Raw genomic sequence first — 22,134 nt, 5'->3', positions numbered from 1 at the left:
CGACTCCCCACAGCACCCACCCACACAGGAGACAGCCCCAGTCACTGCCCCCCCACAACCCCCCATGTCACCAGCTCACCCACTTGCTGGGGCGACCGGTGCCATGCCAATGCTCCCTGCTCCCCAGGCACCACTGTCACAGAGTGTGGGGGACACAAGGCCCTGCACCCCGGCCTCCTGCGATTCACCATGACTCTCAGCCAGCCAGTAAAGCAGGAGGTTTATTTAGACAACAGGAACACAGTCCGAGACAGGTCTTGCAGGCACAGACAACAGGATCCCCTCAGTTAGGTCCATCTTGGGGTCCCAGGAGCACCACAGCCCCATTGGGGGGGGGCAGAGCCCCATCTGGGCTCCCTCCATTACCAGCCAGCTCTTGAGACCTCCCACTCCCTCCAGCATCTCTCACCCAGCCTCCCCCGGCTCCTTCCCCGCCTTTGTCCAGTTTCCCGAGCAGAGGTGTCACCTGGCTCCAACCCCCTTCCTGGATTCTCACGTTACATGCTCAGGTATCTCCCCTCAAGGCCAGTCTCCCATCCCCCAATGCAGACCGTCCCAGCCAAACCCCCCTGCCACCTTCCCAGCCAACACTCCCCACTCAGCATTCAAAGACCACCTTAAGAACAGTCCCAGTTTGTCACAACCACCCGGCCCGCTGTGGGGCAAAACCTTCCCCTAGGCACGGGCTGGGGAGAGCTGGCCCCACACAGCTCTGCCCATGGGCACCCTGCACGTGTGGCTGGGAGCACCTGCACCCTAGCTTAGCAAGCCCGAGCCCACCGGCCACTGGGGGCGGGGATGAAGGGAGGCCCCAGTGCTGGAGCTGGGACAGTAGAGCCCTGGGGCAGGCTGGGCTGTCCCCCTTGGCTAACAGATGCTGGGGGCAGCTGCAGACCCCTTCGTCCTAGGGGCTGGGGAGTCAGAGGGGAGGGGCCCTTGGTTTGCAGGCGTAGGTGAGAAGCCAGCGAACTCTGCCCTGGGAAACCCCCCATAGTGCAGGAGGCGGGCAGGGCAGAGGCCTGGCATGTACCGGCCCGGGAGCTGGCTGGGCCCTGCCCACACGGCGGGAAAAAGGACCCGGTCCTGGCGGGAGCACCATGAACCCTCCTTAGCATCAGGCTGGGGAAGGCACGGCAAGCAGGAGTGTCTCCGTGTGCGTGCAAACACGTCTGTCCATGTACTCGCACATGCAGGTCCACAGGCAAGGCCCAGTCAGCGGCCAAGCCCCTGACGCAGACGGGGAGGAATCAGGGGAGTGCCGCACGCTGGCCAAGTGCACCAGCTTTAATGCCAGCCTGGAGCGTGGCACGTACAGATATGCTACCCTGGCCACGCACGTCCAACAGCCCCCCCACCCTGGGCAGCTCTGGGGGCAAGGCAGGGGGAGCCCCCCTGGCCATTGGAGGGTGGGTTTCAGCAGGCGGGGAGCTGACGGCAGGATGTTGGCTGGCGCTGGTCTCCCAGCCAGGCCCGGGGGGCTGCAGGGCCGAGCGAGGTGGGGGCTGCAAGGAGCCCGTTGCAGGCAGCCCAGGGACCAGTCTGACTCAGAGCGAGGAGGAGGCCCCTGGGGCGACGCTCGCTGCCAGCCCGCGTGGCTCAGAGCAGGGGGATGCGGGAGGGCTCCCAGAGTCGCCGGGCCAGGTCGCAGGCCTGCTGGATCACACGCTCGGCAGGGATCACGCCCAGGTGCAGCGTCAGCAACTCGTAGCACTTCACCCCCTCAGCCGCGTGGTTCTTGCTGTAGTAGCGCAGCAGCTTCCTGCACAAGAGACAGCGGTCAGGCGGGAAAGCCCCTCCAGGGCCCCAGACCAGCCCCCAGGGGGCAGCGGGCCTGGGCCTTGGACCCACCCCAGATCAGACATTGTGCAGCGCACGCGTCCCTGGACCCGGCCACCCCATTCCAAGGACAGGCCCAGAGGGGAAGACGTAAGAACGGCCACACCGGGCCAGACCAAAGGTCCATCTAGCCCACTGTCCTGTCTGCCGACAGTGGCCAATGCCAGGTGCCCCAGAGGGAATGAAGAGAACAGGGAATCATCAAGTGATCCATCCTGTCGCCCATTCCCAGCCTCTGGCAAACAGAGGCTAGGGACACCATCCCTGCCCAGCCTGGCTAATAGCCATTGATGGACCAATCCTCCAGGAACTTATCTAGTTCTTTTTTGAACCCTGTTATAGTCTTGGCCTTCACAACATCCTCTGGCAAGGAGTTCCACAGGTTGACTGTGAGTTGTGTGAAAAAATACTTCCTTGTTTGTTTAAAACCTGCTGCTTATTAATTTCATTGGGTGACCCTGGTTCTTGTGTAATGTGAAGGGGTAAATAACACTTCCTTATCTACTTTCTCCACACCAGCCAAGATTTTATAGACTTTGATCATATCTCCCGTCATCTCTTTTCCAAGCTAAAAAAAGTTCCAGTCCTTTTAATCTCCCCTCATACAGAAGCTGTTCCATACCCCTTATCATTTTTGCTGCCCTTCTCTGTACCTTTTCCAGTTTCAATGCATCTTTTTTGAGATGTGGTGACCACATCTGCATGCAGTATTTAAGATGTGGGTGTACCATGGATTTATATAGAGGCAATATGGTATTTTCTGTCTTATCTATCCCTTTCTTAATGATTCCCAACATCCTGTTAGCTTTTTTGACTGCCGCTGCACATTGAGTGGATGATTTCAGAGAACTATCCACAGTGACTCCAAGATCTCTCTCTCCAGTGGTAACAGCGAATTTAGACCCCATCATGTTGTACGTATAGACCAGGGGTCGGCAACCTTTCAGAAGTGCTGTGCCGAGTCTTCATTTATTCATTCAAATTTAAGGTTTCGCATGCCGGTAATATATTTAAACATTTTTAGAAGGTCTCTTTCTATAAGTCTATAATATATAACTAAACTATTGGTGTATGTAAAGTAAATAAAGGTTTTTAAAATGTTTAAGAAGCTTCATTTAAAATTAAATTAAAATGCAGAGCCCCCTGGACCGGTGGCCAGGACCCGGGCAGTGTGAGTGCCACTGAAAATCAGCTCGTGTGCCGCCTTTGGCACGTGTGCCATAGGTTGCCTACCCCTGGTATAGACGGCCTGGCCAGGGAGCCTGGAGATCTGGGTTTGATCCCTGGCTTAGCGGCAGGCTCGTGTAACCTCAGCCCCTGGCGGAGACATGCGGACGTTGCGAATCCCTGTCCTGGGGCATGTGGTTACAGATGCTGGGCACCGAGACAGGGTCCCGCAGGGCTCAGAACCCAAGTACTGCCAGCTCCCAGCCCCACCTGCCGGCTGTGACCCATCGCAGGCGAGGGGCAGCCCTGCAGCCCAGAGCTCTCCCCATCCGTTGCTGCCTAGCCAGCGGCCAGGACAGGGCTCGGGGGGCAGGGGCTGGCTGGGTCCAGCACTCACCTGTAGTAATCCCCTGCCAGCATCCCAATGGGAGCAGAGTCGTCGGAGAGAACGGGAACCTCGATCACCTCCAGCTTGTAACCCTGCGTGGCAAAGGGACAGCCGTGAGGGGCTGGGGGCTGGCCCGAGGCTGCAGCGGGGTGCTGGCTGCGTGGCCTGGAGCTCATGGGCAAGGGCAGGGCTGACCAAGCGCTTTGGGGAGCCCGTATGCTGGGCTGGGGGCTAGCCACAGGTCCTGGGGGCTCAGGAACACGCCCCGGGGTGACCTGCCAGGGCCTCTCCATTTCTCGGAAGTGCTGCTGGGGGAGGGGCCTCGTCAGGCAGGTCAGAGGCCAAGCGCCCCCAACGCACCAGCTCGCTCTCGAACCAGAGGAAGTAGGAGCAGTAATAGTCGCCGTCCCGCAGCGTGAGTGTCGTGTAGCCCTTCTGCAGGTAGCGCCGCGCCAGCCCGATCAGGGACCAGACCTGGGGGGAGAGGAGGCAGCTGCAGCCCGGCGCAGAGATCCCCCCGCCCCACGGCTCTGCTCCCTTCTCCTCCCCCTCCTACCGAGCGCCCTGCTTCACCAGCGTCGCGCTCCCCCGTCCCGCCCGGCTCCTGCCACCCCAGCTGGGCCTGCCCTCCCCCCAGTTGGGCCCCCACGGCTGTGCAGACCGGCCCAGGCATGGGTCCCTTCTAAGCCTCCCCACCCCCAAACCAAGGGATCAGCGTCAGAGCCCAGGGCCGGTACCTTCTTCTTGATGAAGGCAGCCAGGGCGCCCTTGCCCAGCTCCGAGGTGGAGTCCTCGGCCACGTTGAGGGAAGGTGCCACCATCTGCCCGGCGGTGCGGTCCACATAGATGAAGTGCACCAGGCCTGGGAAGTCCTCCAGGTAGGTGGGGGCAGGTTAAGGGCAACCAGCGACTGCAGGGAATGCGCGTGTGGTGCCCAGACATAGGGACCCCCCTGCCCATGGGTGCCCTGCTGAGCCTGCCCTGGGCAATGGGGAGCTCCCGCGAGCCCCCCAGATGGCTCCTGACGGGTCCTGCTTCCTGTCCCCACTCTTGGTGATGGGAACCCACGTGCCGACGGCCCCCTGCCCACAGTTCCAGCAGCACCTCCTGTATCCCCCCCCCCAAGGCATCCGGGGGCGCAGAGGGGGGCTCTGTCCACAACCCCATGGCGTGGCCTACTTGGGGCCAGCCCAGTGCCCCCGGGACATCTCAGAGACCCCTACCCTGTGGGACCCAACGTGCCACCTACTGGCTGGGCTCCCTGCAGGCCCGTCCCCCCAGCGCTGGGCAGAGTCCAGCCCTGCTGCTGGAGAGATGGGGCGAGCCCCCCCTTAGCTGTGCCAGCTCAGCCAGGCCAACTGCCCCGAGCCGGCCTGGGCAGGAGAAGCCGCCCCCCAGCCCTCGCTGCACCGCGGGGACGGTCCCGGGGGGGGGGGGGGGGGAGGCGCCTGCCCCGCGTGGGGCTCTCTGGGCGGATGTGACACCATGGTGATGTTCCGCTTGCTCTTCACCAGCAGGAAGTCCCTCCAGTCCAGCAGCTTCTCCCTGCAGAGGAAGAGGCCTGGCCTGAGCACGGAGCCCCCCCCCCACCCCGGCCAGGGCCTCGGGCTGCCTGGCGCCCAGCGGGGGGGCATTGCATGGACATGGGGATGCCGGCCATGGCTGGCTCGTATCCCGCACTGGAGGGGATGGGGCACGTGCCTCCCCAGGGGGGCCCCACAGAAGAGCTGCCTGCCCAGCCGTGCCCCGGAGGTGCCTGGGGGTCAAACTGCCCTGCCGGTTACAGGGACATGTACCGGCTAAACCCGCCAAGGTCTGCGGCGTCCTCTCCATGCAGGGCCCAGGCCTGGGGGCTGGTTTCCAGCCGCTTCCCCACAAGGCCAGTTGAAGTCCCAGCCTCCACGCCCCCTGCCAGCAGCCCCATCTCCCCCCCCCCCCCCCACCCCCCCCCCCCCCCCCCCCCCCCCCCCCCCCCCCCCCCCCCCCCCCGCCACTCACCGCACCAGCTTCTGGGCCCAGTCCTGCAGGCCCTGGGCCAGGCCCTGGGTGGGCAGCGAGGTCAGGAAGAGCTGGCGATAGACGGAGCAGAGTTGCCGCCTCACGTTGCCGAGCGCCTGCAGGAGCCTGGAGGGAGACAGCCCCTGAGAGACGTCCCCACCTGGCCCCCACCCTGGGCTCCAGACAGCAGCTGGGGGCCCCAAGAGCCACCCCACCTTGCTCACTGGGGTCCGCGCCCTTGGCCTTCTTCCTTGTCCTCCTGGACCTCTGGGCCTAGACCCCCCCCCCCCGTTGCCTGCCCCGCCCCAGCCACCCTGTACCCCAGTTTTCTCCCCCCCCCCCCCTACTCACTCCCTGGAGCTCCCGGACTCCTGCCTGGAGAACGCTTTGCTCTTGAACTCCAGCCAGGCGTTGTGTAACTAGGACAGACAGACAGGGCAGCCGTGAGGCGTGCAGGCCGTGCCAGGGTCCCCGACCGCCCCGCAGCTCCGCGCTGGACTCCCACCTGCATGTCCTGCCTGCCCAGCTTCCTCACGAACTTGTCCATCCTCTGGCGCAGCTCAGCCAGGAGTGGGTGGGAGCGGGTGGGTGGCCCCACCTCCTGCCCCTCCCTCAGCTTCTTCTCCAGCACCAGGAACCCATCCAGCAGTTGGTACAGGGAGCAGGCGATGTGGGTGCTGGGGCTCTGAGTGGGTGTGAAAGTGGGAATTGGTTTGTATGACTTTTATGAGTCTGGCATGCCTCAGTTTCCCCTGCACTGTTCCCTCATGGGTGGGGCAGGACTGTTTGCTCTCAGGACAGGCTGAGACAAGGGTGGTGTCGCCTGGCTGTCTGGGCCTGGCCCCAGATCAGTGGAGATTTGAGACGCCGATGGCAAATCCAGTCCCCAGGACACTGACACCCAGCGCCCCAGGGGACAGAGATCTCCCCGCCTCTGTGCAGGGAGGCTGAGACACCCCCCCCAGCTGGAGATCGAAGGGCTGGGAGGGGGTGGGGGGCTCAGAGGGGGCTCCTGGAAGGAGTCGGGGCTCTCACCGGGAGTCGGACCAAGGAGGTCACAGCCCGACAGAGCTGGAACCCAGGGGCTCCCTACAGCCTGGCTGGGCACGGGGCTCCCCAGAATGGGCCGTGCTGTGACCTTCAGTTCTCTGGGCGACCCGATGGCCGGCCTGGGCCGTGGCCAGTTACCGAACAAACCCAACTGTCTGAGCGCTGGGGGAGTCGTTGCGAACGCTGGTCGAGGGGCTAATGCACAAGCCTCCCATGGGGTGTGTCCCAGCTGGACCCGCTGCCCGGAGCTCAGGGGGGCAGAAGGGGGGCTGCAGGGCCGGGGTCCAGGCTAAGGAGGCGGGGAAGCAGTGTGGCTCACCCAGGAGGGCGCGCGAGACCCCTGGGGCCCCGGCCCACTGACGGGCTCCTCCCAGACACTGCTCCACAGCTGGGGCCGTAGCACCGGCCCTGTGGGTCTGTGGCAGGCCAGGCTGGTCAGCATGCGCCATGCCCCAGAGCCAGCTCACCTTGGTCAGGAGCACCAGCGAGATGCCAGGCCAGAGCGGCAGGCAGTACATGGTGTGGGGCACCATGGGGCAGTAGCCCTCCCGCAGGTTCGCATCCAGGAAGATCCTTCTGGGGTTGGAGGCGTTGGGCATTGGGGGCACCAGGGCCTGGAGCGAGTCTTCTGCCACCTGGGAGGAGAAAGCAGCTGGCTAGACACCCCGCATTGGGGAAGTGACCCGAAGGGTTTACAATGGGCCAGGCAGCAACAGGCTGGTCTGCCCACGTCCCACGCAGCGAGGGCAGAGCTGGTGGCACCACCCCCGGGAAGCTGCAGTCAGGTGTGGGCAGGTGGGAGGCTCCCGGGCAGAAGGGAGTGGGCGACAGGTGGCGCAAATGGGGAAAACAGGCTGAATCTTGGAACAAACTCCCCACAAGGGGGATGGATCCGGCTAGTGGCTCAGACCCCACCCCCCCAGACCTTCCCCAGGAGCTTGTCACGCAGGGAATTCAAGTCGCTGCCAGGCCCGCTCAAAGTTTGGGCTCCCTGGCCAGAGGGGCAGGGAGGACAGGGTGGGGTTTGCAGCGATGGGCAAGTGTGACAGGCCCAGCCTGTGCTGAGGGGCTGCAAGACGCCTGGGGGGTGGGGAAGGAAGAGCTCTGGGGGAGAAGGGGCTGCAGGAGCCCTGCAGACACCCCTCGTCTGGCCAGGCTGGGAGGCGCGTGCTGGGCACGCGGGCAGGCTGGCAGGGCAGGACTGCACAGCGGGACGTGGGCACCATGGGCTCTCCCAGGGTCATGCTCAGGGCGGGAATCCCCGGCTCACCTGGACATCAGCAGCATCTGCCTCCCCGGAGCCCGGTGGCTCGGAGCCCTCCGACCAGCTGGCGCCTCCTGTAGGCAACAGAGCAGGGGAGGAGCCAGCTGCCCCCAGCCCCGCATGCAGCCAAACCACCCTGCGGGGTTCCTGCCCTGGCCTCTGGGGTGCTGGGTGGGGGCTCAACCTCCACACAGACACCCCACCCCGGGGCCAGGCCTCCTGGCACAGCTCCCTCGTGTGCCCCCGTGCTGGACCTGCCACCTCTGGGGACACAACCAGTCTCCCGGTGCGAGACGGCCCGTCTGCCCAGGGACTCACCTGTGCTCTGCCTGCTGGGCGAGGGCTGAGGGGTGTAATACTCCTCGGGAATGGAGATCTCGTCCGCATCCTGCAAGCGAGAAGGGAGCCGGCTCAGGGGGCAGCGGGACCCTCCCCACAACGACAGGGCAGAGCGGTGAGGCTGGGCTGGTTCCTCGGCCGGGGCACAGTCAGGCTCCGGGTAGCTGGATTCTATCAAACACCCCTTGTGATGAAGTGGGGGATTTTCTTGTGTTTTCCTTGTTTTCCAATGGTTTGCATGCAGAGGGGGTGAGACTCAGTGTCCCTGGGTGTTACTGGTTTAACGAGGGGAAGGGAGAGGGAGTTTGTGGTTACAGAGGACCGGAGAGGGAACTTGAGACCCCAGCCGATGGCCTGGAGAATGGAGACCCCAGTGACCGGTGACCTGGCGACCCGGAGACCCAGCTCAGGAGTTGCAGCCGGTCCTGGCCAGTGGGAGGACAATGGGCTGCGAAGAGAGAAGAGGAGGCGCAGGCGACCCTGTTTCCCTGGAGAGAAGGCAATGGACAGAGGCGGGGCTTGGGGCCGCGGGTATCAGATGCCCAGCTGGGAAGCAGGGGGGCTCTGGGCTGGAGAGGGGCAGCAGGCAGAGCCCACCTGGATGCAGGGGAGACTGGGATGTGCTGGGCTGAGGGAGGCCAGGCCTGAGGGTCAGAGAGTTTCCTGTGCTGGGTTCAGTCGTTCAATAAACCCTCCTGTTTTATGCTGGCTGAGAGTCACTCTGGTCTAGAGAACAGGATTGCATCGTCCCCTTCGGGGGGTGGAGGCCCCGGGGGTCCAGAGCGAGGGGACTCCCTGAGGGGGCCCACGGCGAGAGACAGACGTGCTAAGGCTCAGAGAGGTGCGGCTCCAGGAGGTGGAGGGGCCTAATCCCGAAGGAGAGTAGACCCCTGAGAAGGGCTGTCTCACTGAAAGGGGCCCCCTGCACGGACCGCACGGGGCCAAGATTGGGCACAATCCATGACACCCCTTAGCGCAGGGTTTCCAGACCGCTGTCCCCCGGTAGGAGGCTGATTTGTTGTGTGTACCCCCAGGTGTCACCTCTCTTAAAAACTGCTTGTAAACCCAACCGTAAAAATACAAGTGTCCCAGCACACCAGTAGTGAACAATGGCTGAGGGTCTCCTTTTTACCATATCAGTATCAAATACATCCACTGGCCTATAAATACTGCACTTGCCTTTCAGCGTCTAGTATATGGAGCAGTGTAAACTAGTCATGGTCCGTCTGAAACTTTAGTTTGCACTGACTCCGCTAGTGCTTTTTATGTAGCCTGTTGTGAAACTAGGCAAAGCTCTAGCTGAGTTGATGTACCCCCCGGAAGACCTCTGTGTACCCCAGGGGTACACGTACCCCTGGCTGAGAACCGCTGACTTAGTGGAGAGTCGCACCCGAGTGCTTTCGGGCAGGGAGCACGGCTCCGCGTATACATGCAGCTCCTGGGGCGTGATCCCCGTGAGTGAGTGTGAGTGTGAGTGTGAGTGTGAGTGTGAGTGTGAGTGTGAGTGTGTAAGGGGGACATGAGCCCAAGCAGCTCCTGGCACCACAGGGCCCTGATCCCGGGGGGGGGGGGGGGAGAACGAGCCCATACAGCTCCCAGCACCATAGGCCCTGATCCTGGGGGGGGTGGAGAACAGCTCTGGGGACCCTGCCCCTGCTGGGGCTCCAGGCAACCACAATACCCCCAACCTCTGTGCCAACCCCCGGGCACCAGGCCCAGCCGGCCCCACACACCTGCTCTTCTGCCTCGCTCCTGGGGGTGCCGTGTGGGCCTGGGCTCTTCACTGGGATGCTCTCGCTGCTCTTCGGTCTCTGGGGAGTCAGCCCCCGCTCTGCCAGCTGCAGGGCGAGCAGGAGAGCTGCTTAGAGGGGTCCAGCCCCCATCACAGAGGAGCACCCCTCCCCCGACAGTCCCACCAGCCCCAGGCTGCTCCCGAGGCCCATCCCCCAGCCAGGCACCTGGGGGCTCAGGTCCTCGTCTGCGCTGGGGCTGGGACACAGGTCCTGCACCAGGAGGATGAGGGTGAGCAGGTCGGCTGGGCGGATGGTGCTGGCGCTCCGGCTGCAGAGAGAGGCGGCCAGTGAGTGGGGAGGGGATGATAGAGCTGCTGTTCCAGGAAGGGTCATGGGGGGTGGGGCGGGCGCATCTCACCTGGAGTAGAAGGCCAGCAGTTTGGTATGCACCAGCAGGAAGGCGTGCACCACCTCCTCGCCCCCGCGCTGCCCGCTGGCGTTGATGTGCTGCACCACCTGGCGCTCCAGGAACTCGATGCACTGCTCGCACAGCTGGGGGTGGATCAGCCGCTCCACGGCCTGCGGGCAGGGTCACAGGGAGACAGACCCAGCGCTGAGCTGGGACAGGGCAAGGGGACCCAGCGGCCCGGTGGGGCAGCTCCCGGCCGCGCCAGCCAGGGAATGGGAGGAAACCCAAAGAATTCTGCACTCACGCCCCCCGGCACCCCCTCGGCTCCACCCAGGCCCCTCCAGCACCGCCCAGGCCCCCCTCAGGGCAATTCACCCCAGTCACACCCAGCGCCCACAGCCTGCTAGCCCCCTTCCCCAGGCTAGGCCCTCCGCCGCCCCGTACCTCCACGGCAAAGCTCTGCTCGGACTCCCGCAGGCTGCTGTAGGTCTGGAGCAGGCCCTGGAATAGGGCCCACACACGGCTGCGCTGCTCCGAGTCCGCCGGCCGCAACCTGGGAGCACAGGCGCCGAGTGAGCCGATTCCCGTCCAGGAGAGACGGGCCCGTCCCAGAGACTGTCCCTGGGCTCCCGGGGCCCCTCGCCTGGCTGAGGGCCCCCCATGGGCCTGGTCTCCTCCCTGGGACCAACACACTGCTGCCAGCCACTCCCCAGGCTCCAGTTGCTCTTCCCGGCCCTGAGCAGCCCTCGGAGACCGGCGTGGGAAACGCGGCGCCTCCTCCTCTGGGCTAGCAACGCTTCAAGCGCGGGGGACGTGACCCAGCATGGTGCGCGCTGCACGCTGGGACCTGGCCTCCCTCCAGTCTCATAGCCTGCAGCACAGAGACAGGCTCCACATTTGCCCAGATCCCTGCACCCCCCAGGCACAGCATCGAGTCCCCCAGCCCCAGGGATCGGCCGCGGTGCTAGCTCACCAGTCAGGTGCTGGCTGCAGCGCTGACGTGTGCGTCCGGGTGAGAGGGTCTGCCCAGCACCCAGGCAGCACCAAATACCCTCCCGGCCCAGCCAGCCACTCACTCCTTGCAGACAAGGTGCGAGTCCAGCGTCACCAGGCCGAAGTGAGCCTCGGCCAGTCTCCTCAGCACGTAGAGCTTCCGGCGCAGGTCGTCCTCGCTCTCCGAGCCGTCACCGTTCACCGCGATGTACAGGCACTCCCCGAACTGCAGCGCGCCGGCAGGGCCAGGCAGGAAACAGCAAATCCCCACCCCTGTAAGACGGCCTCGTGCCGGCTGGGCCTGGGGCAAGGCTCCCGCGCGGGCCGGCCCTCGCCAGCAGGGAGTGGGTCTCCCCGTGGGTCTGCTCGGGAGGGCCCCCCCGGGAGCACAGCCTGGGGATCCTGCCCCAGAGGGACCCTCCCCCCCCCGCACACACAGTGACCCAGCGCAGGGCTCTGCCCAGGGGCCAGGCCGGATGGCAGCTGCGTCCCAAGTGGGGCTAGCGCCACGCTCCCAGCAAACGGCCATACGCTCCCCTTGCCGGGGGGCGGGTCCCTGGGCACCGTTACCATGTGCAGCACGTAGAGATGGCCTCCGTCCTCAGCCGAGAAGCAGGTGTAGGTGTCCGAGAGCCGCTCCAGCAGCGTCCCGCAGGAGATGATCATGGGGGCGAAGAGCGTGTTGATGCTGTCCTCGAAGGCAGGCGGCTGTAGGGCAGGGACAGACAGGCCGTGAGCCAGTCCCGCTCCAGCTGCTCCTCCACCCCCCCCCCCCCCCGCACCCCCCCAGCCCAGGGCCCCCAGCCCAGCCCCTCCCCCCAGTACCCAGCTGCACCCCCGCTGGGGTCTGGAGCTGACCTCTGCCCCCGCCACTCAACAGGGCCCTCAGCCCAGCCCCTCCCCCCGGCCCAGGGGGCTTGCTGCACCCCCAGGGAGACCTCTCACCTCACGCCCCCCTTGCTCCGCCTGGCTGAAGCGCCGGCGCAGGCTCTCTGTGAACTCCTCGTCGGCCCAGCAGAACAGCACCTCCGCCCCCTCGCTGGCGATCAGCACGCACTTCATCTGGGGGGAGAACCCGGGTCAGCGCCAGGGCCCCCGGGCCAGGAGCCCACCCACCCACCCCATGCCCACCCGCGCGCTGGAGCCTCCTCTCCCCGCCCGGCCCAGGGCACACACCAGAGCCACTTGCAGCAGGTGCCCGCCCGGCGATGCCCTGCCCAGGGCGTGGGGTGCGAGACAGCCCCGGCCGGCCGAGGGCAGCGTTTCCCCACATCCTCGGCTGCTGCGGGACGGGGGCTCGGGAGGCTGCCCCCGGCTCAGCGCCCAGGTCCCTCCGCTTGGTTCAAGGCCCCTCCCTCGCTGCTGGACCAGCTGTTCCCCCCCGGGCTGCCGTGGGGAGGGCAGAAGGGGCTCCCCCCACAGCACCAGGGACGGGCTGCCGGACCCACGCTAGGGCACTTTCAGACCCACCGACGGAGGCGGCGGCAGGGGCGCAGGGCGCTGCCACACGGGCCACGCCCACAGGAGCCCCGTGCCTCAGTTTCCCCATGACCGTGCCCATAAAGCTAACGGGGGGAGGGGCTCGTTCCCCTGCGGGCAAGGCCGGAGCTCACCGGCAGCGCCCAACCTCCCGGGCCGGTGGGTACAGGGGGCGGGACACCCCACGGCGCGCCCCACGGAGCCGGCACGGGCAGGGCTGACCTCGGGGGCCCCCGCGGCTCCCCGCTGTGGCTGGGGGTCAGCGCGCGCCCGCCCTGCCTCAGTTTCCCCACCCACCCCCGACACCCCAGCGGGCTTTGCTGGGCGGGTCCTGCCTGGCCCGGGCCCCCGCCCCCCGGTACCGTGTCCGCGCGCTTCCGCCTCCGCCTCCGCCACCGGGCATGTCATGTGACCGGCCCGGCCAGGGGGCGGGGCAGCCGGCCGGCCCCGCCCCCGCCCCCAATCCGGTCCCGCCCGGTCCCATTTCAGAGCCTCCCGCCGCCTCCCCACAGCGCCCCCTGCTGGGAGAGGCCGGGGCCGCGCTCCCGCTGGGACCCCCAGGCCGACCCCGAACCGGCGCGGGGCTGGGGGCACGTGCTGAATGCGGGGGGCTCAGGGCCGGGGGGCGCAAGGCAGATGGTTTCCCCTTGAACCCCGGCCAGAGAGACCCTGGCCCCGCAGGGCAGGAGCCGGGTCAGGCTGGGCCCCCCTTGAGCTCTGGGTCCCCCCCATGAGAACACGCCCCAATCTCTCTGCAGCGAGAGAGCGGGATGGGACCAGCCCAGCCCAGCCCCTGCCGGGGGCTGCTACAGGGCAATAGGGCCCTGGCTCTGCCCCCTGTGGAGCTGAGTCCAGCCTGGCCCCGTTGGGCTTGCGGGGCCTGACGGGGCAGCTGCCCCACGCCCGGCCCCCACCCCGGGGCCCTGTGCTCCGCTGCCCTCCAGCAGCCGCCTCGCCCAGAGGTGAGCTGGGGGTGAGGCCAGTTCCCAGCTGTGAGCGGCTTTGTGCCGGGGCTTGCCCCACCCTGGGGGGTTCCTGGCGGACTGAGTGGGGCTGGCCCGGCTGCGCTCGGCTCCTTGCTCGCACTCTGCAGACGCTGGAGTCTGGCGGGACACCCCAGTTCCTGGGCAAGGACGGGAATGGGGCCCAGGAGCCCCAAGTGACCTGGTGACTCCCGACCCTCCTGGCCGCATTCTGCACCTCCGCGTTGCCTGCTCGCACCAGCCTGGCGGCTGCTGCATTGGGATCGGGCCCAGGCTTTCGCTGTCTGCAGCCGGCGGGACCCCGGGCGCCCTGCTGGTCTGAGGGGACGGCTCCGTGCTGCCCCGTTTCCTCCCCTGCCCACGCAGGCTGGAAGAGGAGGGCAAAGGTGCAGACGCGGTGCAGCTGGCCCAGTCATTATCCGGCAGGGAGCAGACAGCTCCCGGCGCGGGCGGGAAGATGCTGCCTCAGAGGGTCCATTGACACTTGGAGCAGAAGGGGCCTAGTATCTTGGCCGGTCCGTACTGGGGGGCGTTAGCCCCTCTCCCTGTGTGCATCGCCGCGGCTACGCTCTTTGGGGCGCTCTGGCTTATCACGGGCATGGCTCTTGGCGCTGGTAACCCCCCCGCTCGGAGTGCAGCCAGGCCCTACGAACCAGGCTGAGACACGGAGCTGCTGCCCCGGAGCTGGGGGCAGAGACACGGAGCCACCTGCTTCGCCTGAGACGAGATCACGAGACAGCCACACAGGGGAGGCTGCCTCAGAACTCAGCACGTGCTGGGGCCGGGGGCCAGGAGCAGTGAGGGCCGAGCCCACCCCGAGGGGAGACGGGGTTTGCACCAGTGTGGGGTGTTACTGACTCAGCGCTTGGTCTCAGGGTTTTAAATCACGGGGCTGCCAGGCCCGTGTGATGCCGTCATACGCAGCCAGCCAGTGTCTTCCCGGGCACAAGCCGCTTGCCAAGGGGCGTGGTGCCGGAAAGCGTGGCGTGCAGGGCAGGCTCCGGGCCGGGAGGGGGGATGCTGCACTGCTCTGCGTGACTGGCTGTCCTGGGCACGTCCCCTGCCAGCCCTGTGCTGGACCCTCCCCCCAAATTCACAGCAACCTGCCTGTTACTAGGGCTGCAGCCAGAGAGTGCGAGCCCCACAGGATCTGTTCCCGCTGCCCCTCCTGCCAGCCAGGCGGGATCCCAAGCAGGCCCCCAGAGGGCTGGGGGATACTAAAAGGCCAGGCCTCAGTGGGGTGTCTGCGTGTCTGCCTCGCGTTTCCTGGTAGGTCAGCGTCTAGCTATCCTGGCCATTGGCTGGGCAGCCACCTAAGCCAACAGCCCCCAGCTCTGCCGCTCGCCCCCTCCCTGGGCTTGGGGGCTGGCCGAGAAGGAGCCTAGACGCAGCAGGCTACGGGCTTGTCCCCAGGTGTAGCGCTGCCGCGGCTGCAGCACTGAGCTACGGGTCAGAGTAGGTGCCCCACCGCCGCGAGAGGCAGTAGTGGTGTCGATGGGAGACGCCCGCCCGTCGGCGCTGTCCACACGGGCAGTGAGTGCATCGCTCGGGCGTGGATTGTCTGCACCCCGTAGCTACGCCGCCCTGTCTCTAGCGTGCCACGCCCGAGTTGTTGCATACAGAGGGGAATCCAGGACACAGCAGGGCAAGGAGGTAGATTTCAGGACCGCCCAGCTTGGGGCGGTGAGATACCCAGAGCCCCAGGTGCCATGGGAGGGTGGACAGGCGCTTGGGAGCCCAGAGACATGGTGATGAGGGTGTGACAGCCTAGAAACCCCCGTAACATGGCTGCACAGGGAGCGAGCACGTCTGCATTGGCGGTTCCAGCGACTGTAGTGGAAGCAGCTACACACAGAGCGCTTGAGCGGGGGGTGGGGGTGGGCACTATGGGGTGCTCTGCAGCTGAGCATGGAGAATTCCCAGCTCCTGTTCAGGGTGGGAGGTAGCTCAGGACTCCTGTCTGGAGGGAGTCCCACCCTGGCCAGGCATCCTGCTGCTGGAAGACCCCCAGGCTGCTCCCCCCCACAGCCACTTACAATCCTGGCCCTTAATTCAGAGGCAGCCTGGGGGCCGGAAAGTGAAGTGGGGGCTGCTGGGTGCAGGGGAGAACAGGCAGAGGGACAGGCAGAGCATTGGCTGCAGGCAGGGCTGCCTGTCTCCTCTGCACCTGCTGCCCTTGGGCCTAACTCTTGGGCTTTCTGTGCCCTCCTGCCTCCGGGCAGCGTGGTTCTGGCGTCGGTGCCTACAACCGCGCCGGCTGCTTGGGAGACAGTCACAGCGTCCCTTCGGCAGAGACCCTTTCTGGCCTTAGAGAGGGGACGTTCCCATCGAAACGGGCTGGGGGCTCAGCCCCGGCCTGGCACCCGGTTTGGGATCCGCTAGGCACAGCCTGCGGCCTGGTGGGGCTGGGCTTCACATCCCAGCAGCAGCTGGATAACAAGGGCTCGGGGCCCAGCTGTGGCAGAAACGGCCCCCAGCTGTTGTGTTGCACACGCATGCTCCAGCTGGTCGCGCACATGCTCTCCAGATGCTCTGGCGCTCGCACTCCAGCTGTCCGGCTGCAGAGCGGGATGCTGAAATGCCCAGGAAAGCCTGGCCAGCAAGCATGGGATTTCCACGTTACCAGCCGCTTCCTCCTCTGGCAAAGGCCGCACACCCTCCCCAGTCTCCCAGGACTCCTCTGGGGCTGGGAGTAACCCACATAGTGCCGTGATCCTTGGTGTGAGGCTCCGGCTCTCACAAAGGCAGCTGGGTGGTGAGATGGATGGGAGTACCTGGGACTCCCTGGTCAGGCTGTTCCAGTGCCTGAGGAGTTCACACTGATACCTGGTGGGTGAGATCTAAGCACAGAACTCAGCCACGGTGGGGTCTGTGCCTGGCTCCTGCCAGGCGGCCTGAGGCTGGTACCCACGGTCTGGAGCTGCTGCAGGACGGCCTGACAGAATCCAACCCTTGACTTCGCTTCTCTGTGGGTCACACCAAGCTCTCCCTCTCCCCAGCTCACGGGCCCTTTACCTCTCTCCGTCTGGAGCCCCAGCTCCTGGCAGCGCCGGTGTCACTGGCTTGGACAGTGCAGTCACTCTCCTGCACTCAGGACTTCATTCCCAAAGCCAGAACCTTGTCCCCTTTGTCCCTGCCCCGTGAGCCCCTTTGCCAGAATTCACACTCCCTCCAGCTGGGATCTGGACCAGGCCTTCGTCGCCCCATTGCCCCAGCCAGACCCTGCTTCACGGGCTCCTCACGCCCCATTGCCATGTCTGGGACCACACGTGGCTCTGCAGCCTCTGGGCACAGCCCAGCGCTGACGCCTCGAACTCTGAGCTCCCCACCCCCCATGTGCAAAACGGCTCAGCCAGGTCATAGCCAAGCGGCACCGAATGGGCTGTGTCCTCACACCGCTGGGTTAGTGACCAGCTGCCAGTGCGTCGCCCCTGCCAGGGGTGCAGGCTGGCCTGTAACGCTGACTCTGCCATGTCCTACCTGTGTCTGTGTCACTGGGTGAGTTACGCCTCCTTCCTCACAGCTTTCTGGGCATGAGGGCATCTCTGAGGGCATATGCTGCTGGCGCCGCTCTGGGAGCCAGGCCCTGCTGAGGCCCTATGGCCCAGCTCCCCAGAACACACTGAGGTGCACATGCACAAACAGGTGACAACGGCTGTGATGCAAACACACTTGGGCCTGGTGTCCCTGAGTCACGGAGCAGCAGCCCCTGCTCTGTCGTGTAGCCACGTCCTACGTCTGGGGACTCGGCCACGGCTCCAGGCCTGGGACAGACCGAAGGCGCTTGCAGTCCTGGAGCAGAGGCTACAAAACGCGCCCCTCTGCCAGGGAGCATGGTGCGGCGGGCCCGGCCTTCGCTGCTGCTGAGAGACGAGGCCAGGCATGGTTGGACAGCCCACCTTTATTATCCAACATCTCCCACACAATTTCAGCTAGCTCCCGGAGCCCGGCTCTCCACACACCTCAATAAAATCTCTTCTGGAAGGAAATATTCACACCTCTAACAATGCCCCCCCAAGCCCCTGGGGAGCAGTGACCCTGCCTGTACCGCCTCAGCCCACTTCTCCTGCGAGCTGGGGCGTGGGGTGCCCCACCCCACTTCCCTCCCACCAGCTTCCAGACTAGCAGAGCTCAAAGTTTCTCTTCTTCAGAAAATATAATTTAAATATTAACATTTACAGCGAAGGCTCCTGCGGGCCCAGCTCGCACCGCCCCAGCCAGTGCCGGGGGCAGGACTCCTGGCTAACGCCCCTGCACAGGGCTCGGCTGAGCCCCTACGGCCGAAGCGACCCCTCGCAGCCCCCCAGTGCGCCTCATGCCGCCCATTTCGCAGCATGGCTCCAAAGCTCGGCTGGCGCCCCAGGAGGGGCTGGTAGAAGCTATTCCCTCACCCACCTCGCCTGTCTCACGGCCAGGCGGCAGCAGGGGGAGCTGCTCCCACGCACGTTCTGTCTGGGAATGCTCTGGGTTGCTAGGTGGGCTGATACCAGGATCCCTCTGGCCCTCAGTCTCTCAGGGGGTGGGCCCAGGGTGCTCGAGGGCTGCCAGGACCTGACTCTCTGGATCCGAGGGAAGAAGCAGCGGAGGGCAATGGCTACCCCCGGGGATCGGTCCGTGCCCGGCCCATCACTATAGTGAACTACGAAATCCCTTGGGGGGAGGCCCCGCAGCCCCGCGCTGCACTGAGCCTGGCCCACTTCTTTCCCCAGTCCCAGGCTCACCCCCCTTACGGGCAGTGGCACGGCAGTGTGGGGAGAAGGGCGGCTGGGAGGCTGGAGCTGCCATGGGCAGCGGCACTGCAGTGTGGGGAGAGAAGGGTGGCTGGGTTCTGGCAGGCTGGAGCTGCCAAGAGCCCCTGGCACCTGCCTGAGAGCAAAGCGCCCTGGGGGAGCGCAGAGCCGGGAGATGCCCTGGTTAGCGCAGGGAAGGGGAGGCTCTGAGGGGCTGGGCTGGCTCTAGCCAGCTGGGTGAGCTCCGTCCCCTTTGCAGTGCTTGTGCCTGTGCTCCCTGTCCCAGGCTAAGAACACAACCCTTGAGCCCCCTGTCTCTGCACTTCCCCAGAGCAAGGAGCCAGCTCCCCTATCAGCAACCGGCCTGGTGCAGCGCTATCCCCTGCAGTCCGATCCCGCGGAGCCGGGCCGTCCGTGCGCACAGGCCGAATTCACCAGCCGGATTTTCACTCGGCCTGTGGAAGAAACACTGACGGTGTGAAGAGGGCGTGTGGCCCCCACAACTCCCAGGCACCATCGCCCCTGAGTCGCAGGTCTCTGTCACTGCACCAAGGTCCCAGCTTTTCCAAGAGGAGCCAGTCGTCTCACCAATGGAGTCATGTTCTCCTCCGCGGGCACTGCAATGCCAGGGGCCAAGCTGGCTCGTGGGGCTGGGGCCAAGCAGCCAGCCTGGCCAGGTATTGCCGTGCCATTGGGCCACCCTGGAGGAGTCGCTCGGGACTCCCGCTCTGAGTGGTTATTCTCCAAGGGGAACGGGAGCTGCCAGTGATGACGCACATCCCACCGGGTGCAGAGACCCAGGAGAGGGGGGCCCATTCTGCAGCGGGCAGGTCACAGCCCCACCGACTGGCAGCAAGTTCTGTGCAGGGAGCGAGAGGACAGGGGAGGGTTAAAGCAGGCCCAGCAGGTCTCGTCTTGGCCAGTGGCTTTCGGGCAGAGCTATCGGTACCGGCAGGCCAGGGCATGAACGTTCTTCACCACATAGAAGCTCATGGTCAGTGGTGGGACGACCAGGGTGCGGCCAGCACGAAGGGGGCGAGGTTTCAGCTCAGGAAGCGTCCCATCATCCGCCATGGCCAGCGGCTGCCCGTTGAGCTGCACGGACCTGCAGGAGAAGCACACTCAGGTCAGCGTCTCCACGGTGGCCTGGGAGCCCGGCACAAGGCAGCCAGCAGACAGGAGCCATAGGTCTGCAAAGGCAGGTGACGGCCATGGGAGGAGCAGGTGGTGCTGGGAGCCTCCGCAGGGATTGAGGCATGAGGACAATGAGCTGATCTCCCAGGGGGCTGAGCAGGAGTCGGGGTGGCTGCAGTGGTTCTGCACCCCACAACCGGTCACTTATCTGGGTGCCTCACTTGGGGCTACTGCAGTGGTGGGCACTGCGGCCCGTCAGGGTAATGCGTTGGCGGCCGCGAGACAGTTTGTTTATATCGACTGTCCGCAGGCACGGCTGCCCGCAGCTCCCAGTGGCCCCGGTTCGCCATTCCCGGCCAATGGGAGCTGCGGGAAGCGGCAGCCAGCCTGTCCCAGCGGTCAGCTGTCTGCTCCTGTGTCCCAGCTGCAGGTGGTGCCCCACGGCCTGGCCTCAGCCCCACCCACCCAGTGCGGTTTACTGGCCGCACGCGGGTGCTGCTGGCTGGCAGGCCCCGTGCTGGCGTTCAGGGCCGAGCCCTGCATGTCTGCACTCACCGGGCGTGAAGCCCGTCCTTGCCATGCGGCTGCAGCAGGTACTGGTGAACAATCTTATCTCGCAGCGTCCCCACCAGCTTGATTTTCTTCCGGGAGCGATGCAGGTTGATGATGTAGAGGGTGATGGATCCTCGGACATAATTGTGGCTGAGAGCGAAAGTGACAAGGAAAGTGGGGTTGTCTGCATGTTGACTAGGAAACCGCATTGTTTCTAGGCAGCTTTAAAAACCAGGCTGTCGCTAAGAGGCCAGTTCAGCAGGGGGTCTGTGCCGGCTGTGCTAGGAACCAGCCTTCTGCAGCGTCCAGGAGGGGACGAGACCAGCAATGCAGTAACTGGGGGGCCGTCACCGTAACAAGGCAGGGATGGCATGAGCCCTCCAACAGGAGGCAGGCTCTGTGCAGCAGGGGCAGACGCTGTCTCTCCAGAGGGGAACGCTAGCCCCGTTCCCCCCAGATCTGTATGGACGTCTGTGCCCTGTCTCCATCCCCCTGGGCCTAGCGAGGGTCCAGGATGAACACGCGCTGGGCTGAGCAGCATCGTGCCATGGTAGGGGCGGGCCCAGGGCCTTGATTTACCCTCTAACGAGCTCAGGGCAGCGGCACATGTGGCTCCTGGCTGCAGTTGTCTGCCCACATTACGCAGCAGGCACTGTGCCACTTCCCTTGGGACGCAGGTCAGAGTGGGGCGGGGAGGTGGTGTTCCCAGGCAGACCCGTGGATTCACCTCCCTTGAGGAGTGCGATGGGGCAGGGCACCAGGGATGTGCTGTGGGGAGCCCCTACCCCAGCTCCCGGGTGTGTGGGGGAGCGCAAGGGGGGATGCTGCGAACAAGGCGAGTGCTCTCTATGCCTGGGCGCTGCCCTGGACACGTCCCGAACAGAGACAAGACACTGGTGCTCTGTCTCGCCCAGCACGCAGCCCAGACAGGGGCCGGAGAGCAGGCTGCACCTGTCAGTTACTGGACAAGGTTTCCTACGGGGTGGCGGGATGTTGAAAGCATCTGGAACATGTAACCAAACGGCCTCCCCTTGGCCACAATAGGAACTTGTGTCCATGGAGATTGCAGCGCCCCCGCCCCCCTGTGGGACCCTTTGAAAGAGCCACCAGGCAGCTCCCTGTCACTGTCAGCCGGAGGGCAGCGTAACCCGACCTCTGGGGCCTGGGTGAAATCCACTCCCTTGATCTCCCCTGTTGGGCTCGTGCCCAACCCCCCAGTCTCTGCTCAGGGACCCGCTGCCATCGCAGGAGCCTCCTGTTCGCTCACTCACGTGGCACGGGGCAGCCCCATTCCCAAAGCCCCTTCCGAGGGGGGCCAGCCCCCCACCCTGCACACCCCCTCTGCTCCCCCAGCAGCCCCGGGCAGCGAGCGCCAAGCCAGTCTCTTGCGATATTCCTGGTGTGCAGCCCCACAGCCTCTCTCAGCCCGGGGCTCCCCGCGGAGTCGTGCAAGCAGCAGTCAGGCCTGGCGGGGGGACTGACTTGTGGGAGCTGGTGCAGTGAGCGTAGATACGGAGCTTGTCCCGAATAACCCTGCCGGGGCGCGGCTCCCTCTGGAGCCCTGCCACGTGGACGGCCAGCACCTTGGGCCCAACCAGGCGTTTGTACAGGAGCGAGAGCCAGTAATCCTGCGGAGAGGGAAGAATTGACACGTCACCTCCTCTGCGTCCCACCGGGCTGGGAGCAGAGCCCCCCCCCTGCGACCCTCCTCTCGGTGGTTCCCACCCCACCCTCGCTGAGCTTGAACCATTTGGGCTGCAGCGTCCCATGCCTCGGGCTGCCCGCTGCTGGGACCTTTCAGCCCAGCGGTTCAGCTGCTCCCTAGACGCTGGGAAGGGCAAGATCCTGGGTTTTGTAATGTTAAAGGAACTCCGGCACCCCCTGTTCGGAGCAGGGCCTGTGGGGCAGGGGGCTGGGGTGCGGGAGGGTGGTGAGGGTTCTGGCTGAGGGTGCGGGCTCTGGGGTGGGGCCAGGGCTGAGGGGTTTGGGGTGCAGGAGGGGGCTCAGGGCTGGGGCAGGGGGTTGGGGGGCGCCGACTCCGGGAGGGAGTTTGGGTGCAGGAGGGGGCTCAGGGCTGGG

The 22,134-nt window shown here is 65.5% G+C and overlaps 2 protein-coding genes across 4 annotated transcripts in view; both read right to left on the bottom strand.

Moving 5' to 3' along the window:
* Window positions 1–572: 572 nt before the first annotated feature.
* Window positions 573–13,086, bottom strand: HPS1 (HPS1 biogenesis of lysosomal organelles complex 3 subunit 1). 3 transcript variants are annotated; one of them, XM_026651124.1, is made up of 19 exons: window positions 13,019–13,086; window positions 12,123–12,239; window positions 11,748–11,885; window positions 11,261–11,403; window positions 10,629–10,737; window positions 10,194–10,354; window positions 10,001–10,103; window positions 9,776–9,880; window positions 8,022–8,091; window positions 7,710–7,777; window positions 6,907–7,074; window positions 5,895–6,074; window positions 5,741–5,808; window positions 5,390–5,515; window positions 4,872–4,936; window positions 4,129–4,274; window positions 3,752–3,865; window positions 3,401–3,483; window positions 573–1,759 (listed from the first exon to the last, which is right to left on the bottom strand). In XM_026651124.1, the coding sequence occupies exons 2-19, from the start codon at window positions 12,237–12,239 to the stop codon at window positions 1,597–1,599; spliced, it is 2,127 nt and encodes a 708-aa protein (XP_026506909.1). In that variant the 5' UTR covers window positions 13,019–13,086; the 3' UTR covers window positions 573–1,596. The 3 variants fall into 3 exon arrangements, with proteins under 3 accessions (XP_026506909.1, XP_026506910.1, XP_026506907.1); XM_026651125.1 differs by lacking the exon at window positions 13,019–13,086 and adding an exon at window positions 12,791–12,815; XM_026651122.1 differs by lacking the exons at window positions 12,123–12,239; window positions 13,019–13,086 and having other exon boundaries at window positions 11,261–11,798.
* Window positions 13,087–19,308: 6,222 nt separating this feature from the next.
* The window catches only part of HPSE2 (heparanase 2 (inactive)), a 264,923-nt gene continuing 262,097 nt past the window's right edge, over window positions 19,309–22,134 (bottom strand). The window contains exons 10-12 of the mRNA XM_024213019.2: window positions 21,538–21,683; window positions 20,059–20,205; window positions 19,309–19,474 (exon numbers count right to left, since the gene is read on the bottom strand). Of these exons, the coding sequence (XP_024068787.2) occupies window positions 19,309–19,474; window positions 20,059–20,205; window positions 21,538–21,683 (459 nt within the window). The remainder of the gene's footprint in view (window positions 19,475–20,058; window positions 20,206–21,537; window positions 21,684–22,134) is intronic.

This window comes from Terrapene carolina, unplaced genomic scaffold (genome assembly GCF_002925995.2).
Source record: "Terrapene carolina triunguis isolate 2854851 unplaced genomic scaffold, T_m_triunguis-2.0 Scaffold95, whole genome shotgun sequence".
NCBI classification, from domain to species: Eukaryota; Metazoa; Chordata; order Testudines; family Emydidae; genus Terrapene; species Terrapene triunguis.
This window is presented reverse-complemented; position numbering and strand designations above follow the sequence as displayed.

Excerpts from the sequence above, each read along its gene's own strand:
- HPS1 (XM_026651122.1), bottom strand. The coding sequence starts at position 11,706 with ATGGCCGTTTGCTGGGAGCGTGGCGCTAGCCCCACTTGGGACGCAGCT. Across the intron at positions 10,738-11,260 it reads TCGCACCTTGTCTGCAAGGA|GTTGCGGCCGGCGGACTCGG; the intron begins GTGAGTGGCTGG and ends CTGTGCTCCCAG. Across the intron at positions 5,516-5,740 it reads GAGTCCGGGAGCTCCAGGGA|GCTCCTGCAGGCGCTCGGCA; the intron begins GTGAGTAGGGGG and ends GTCTCCCTCCAG.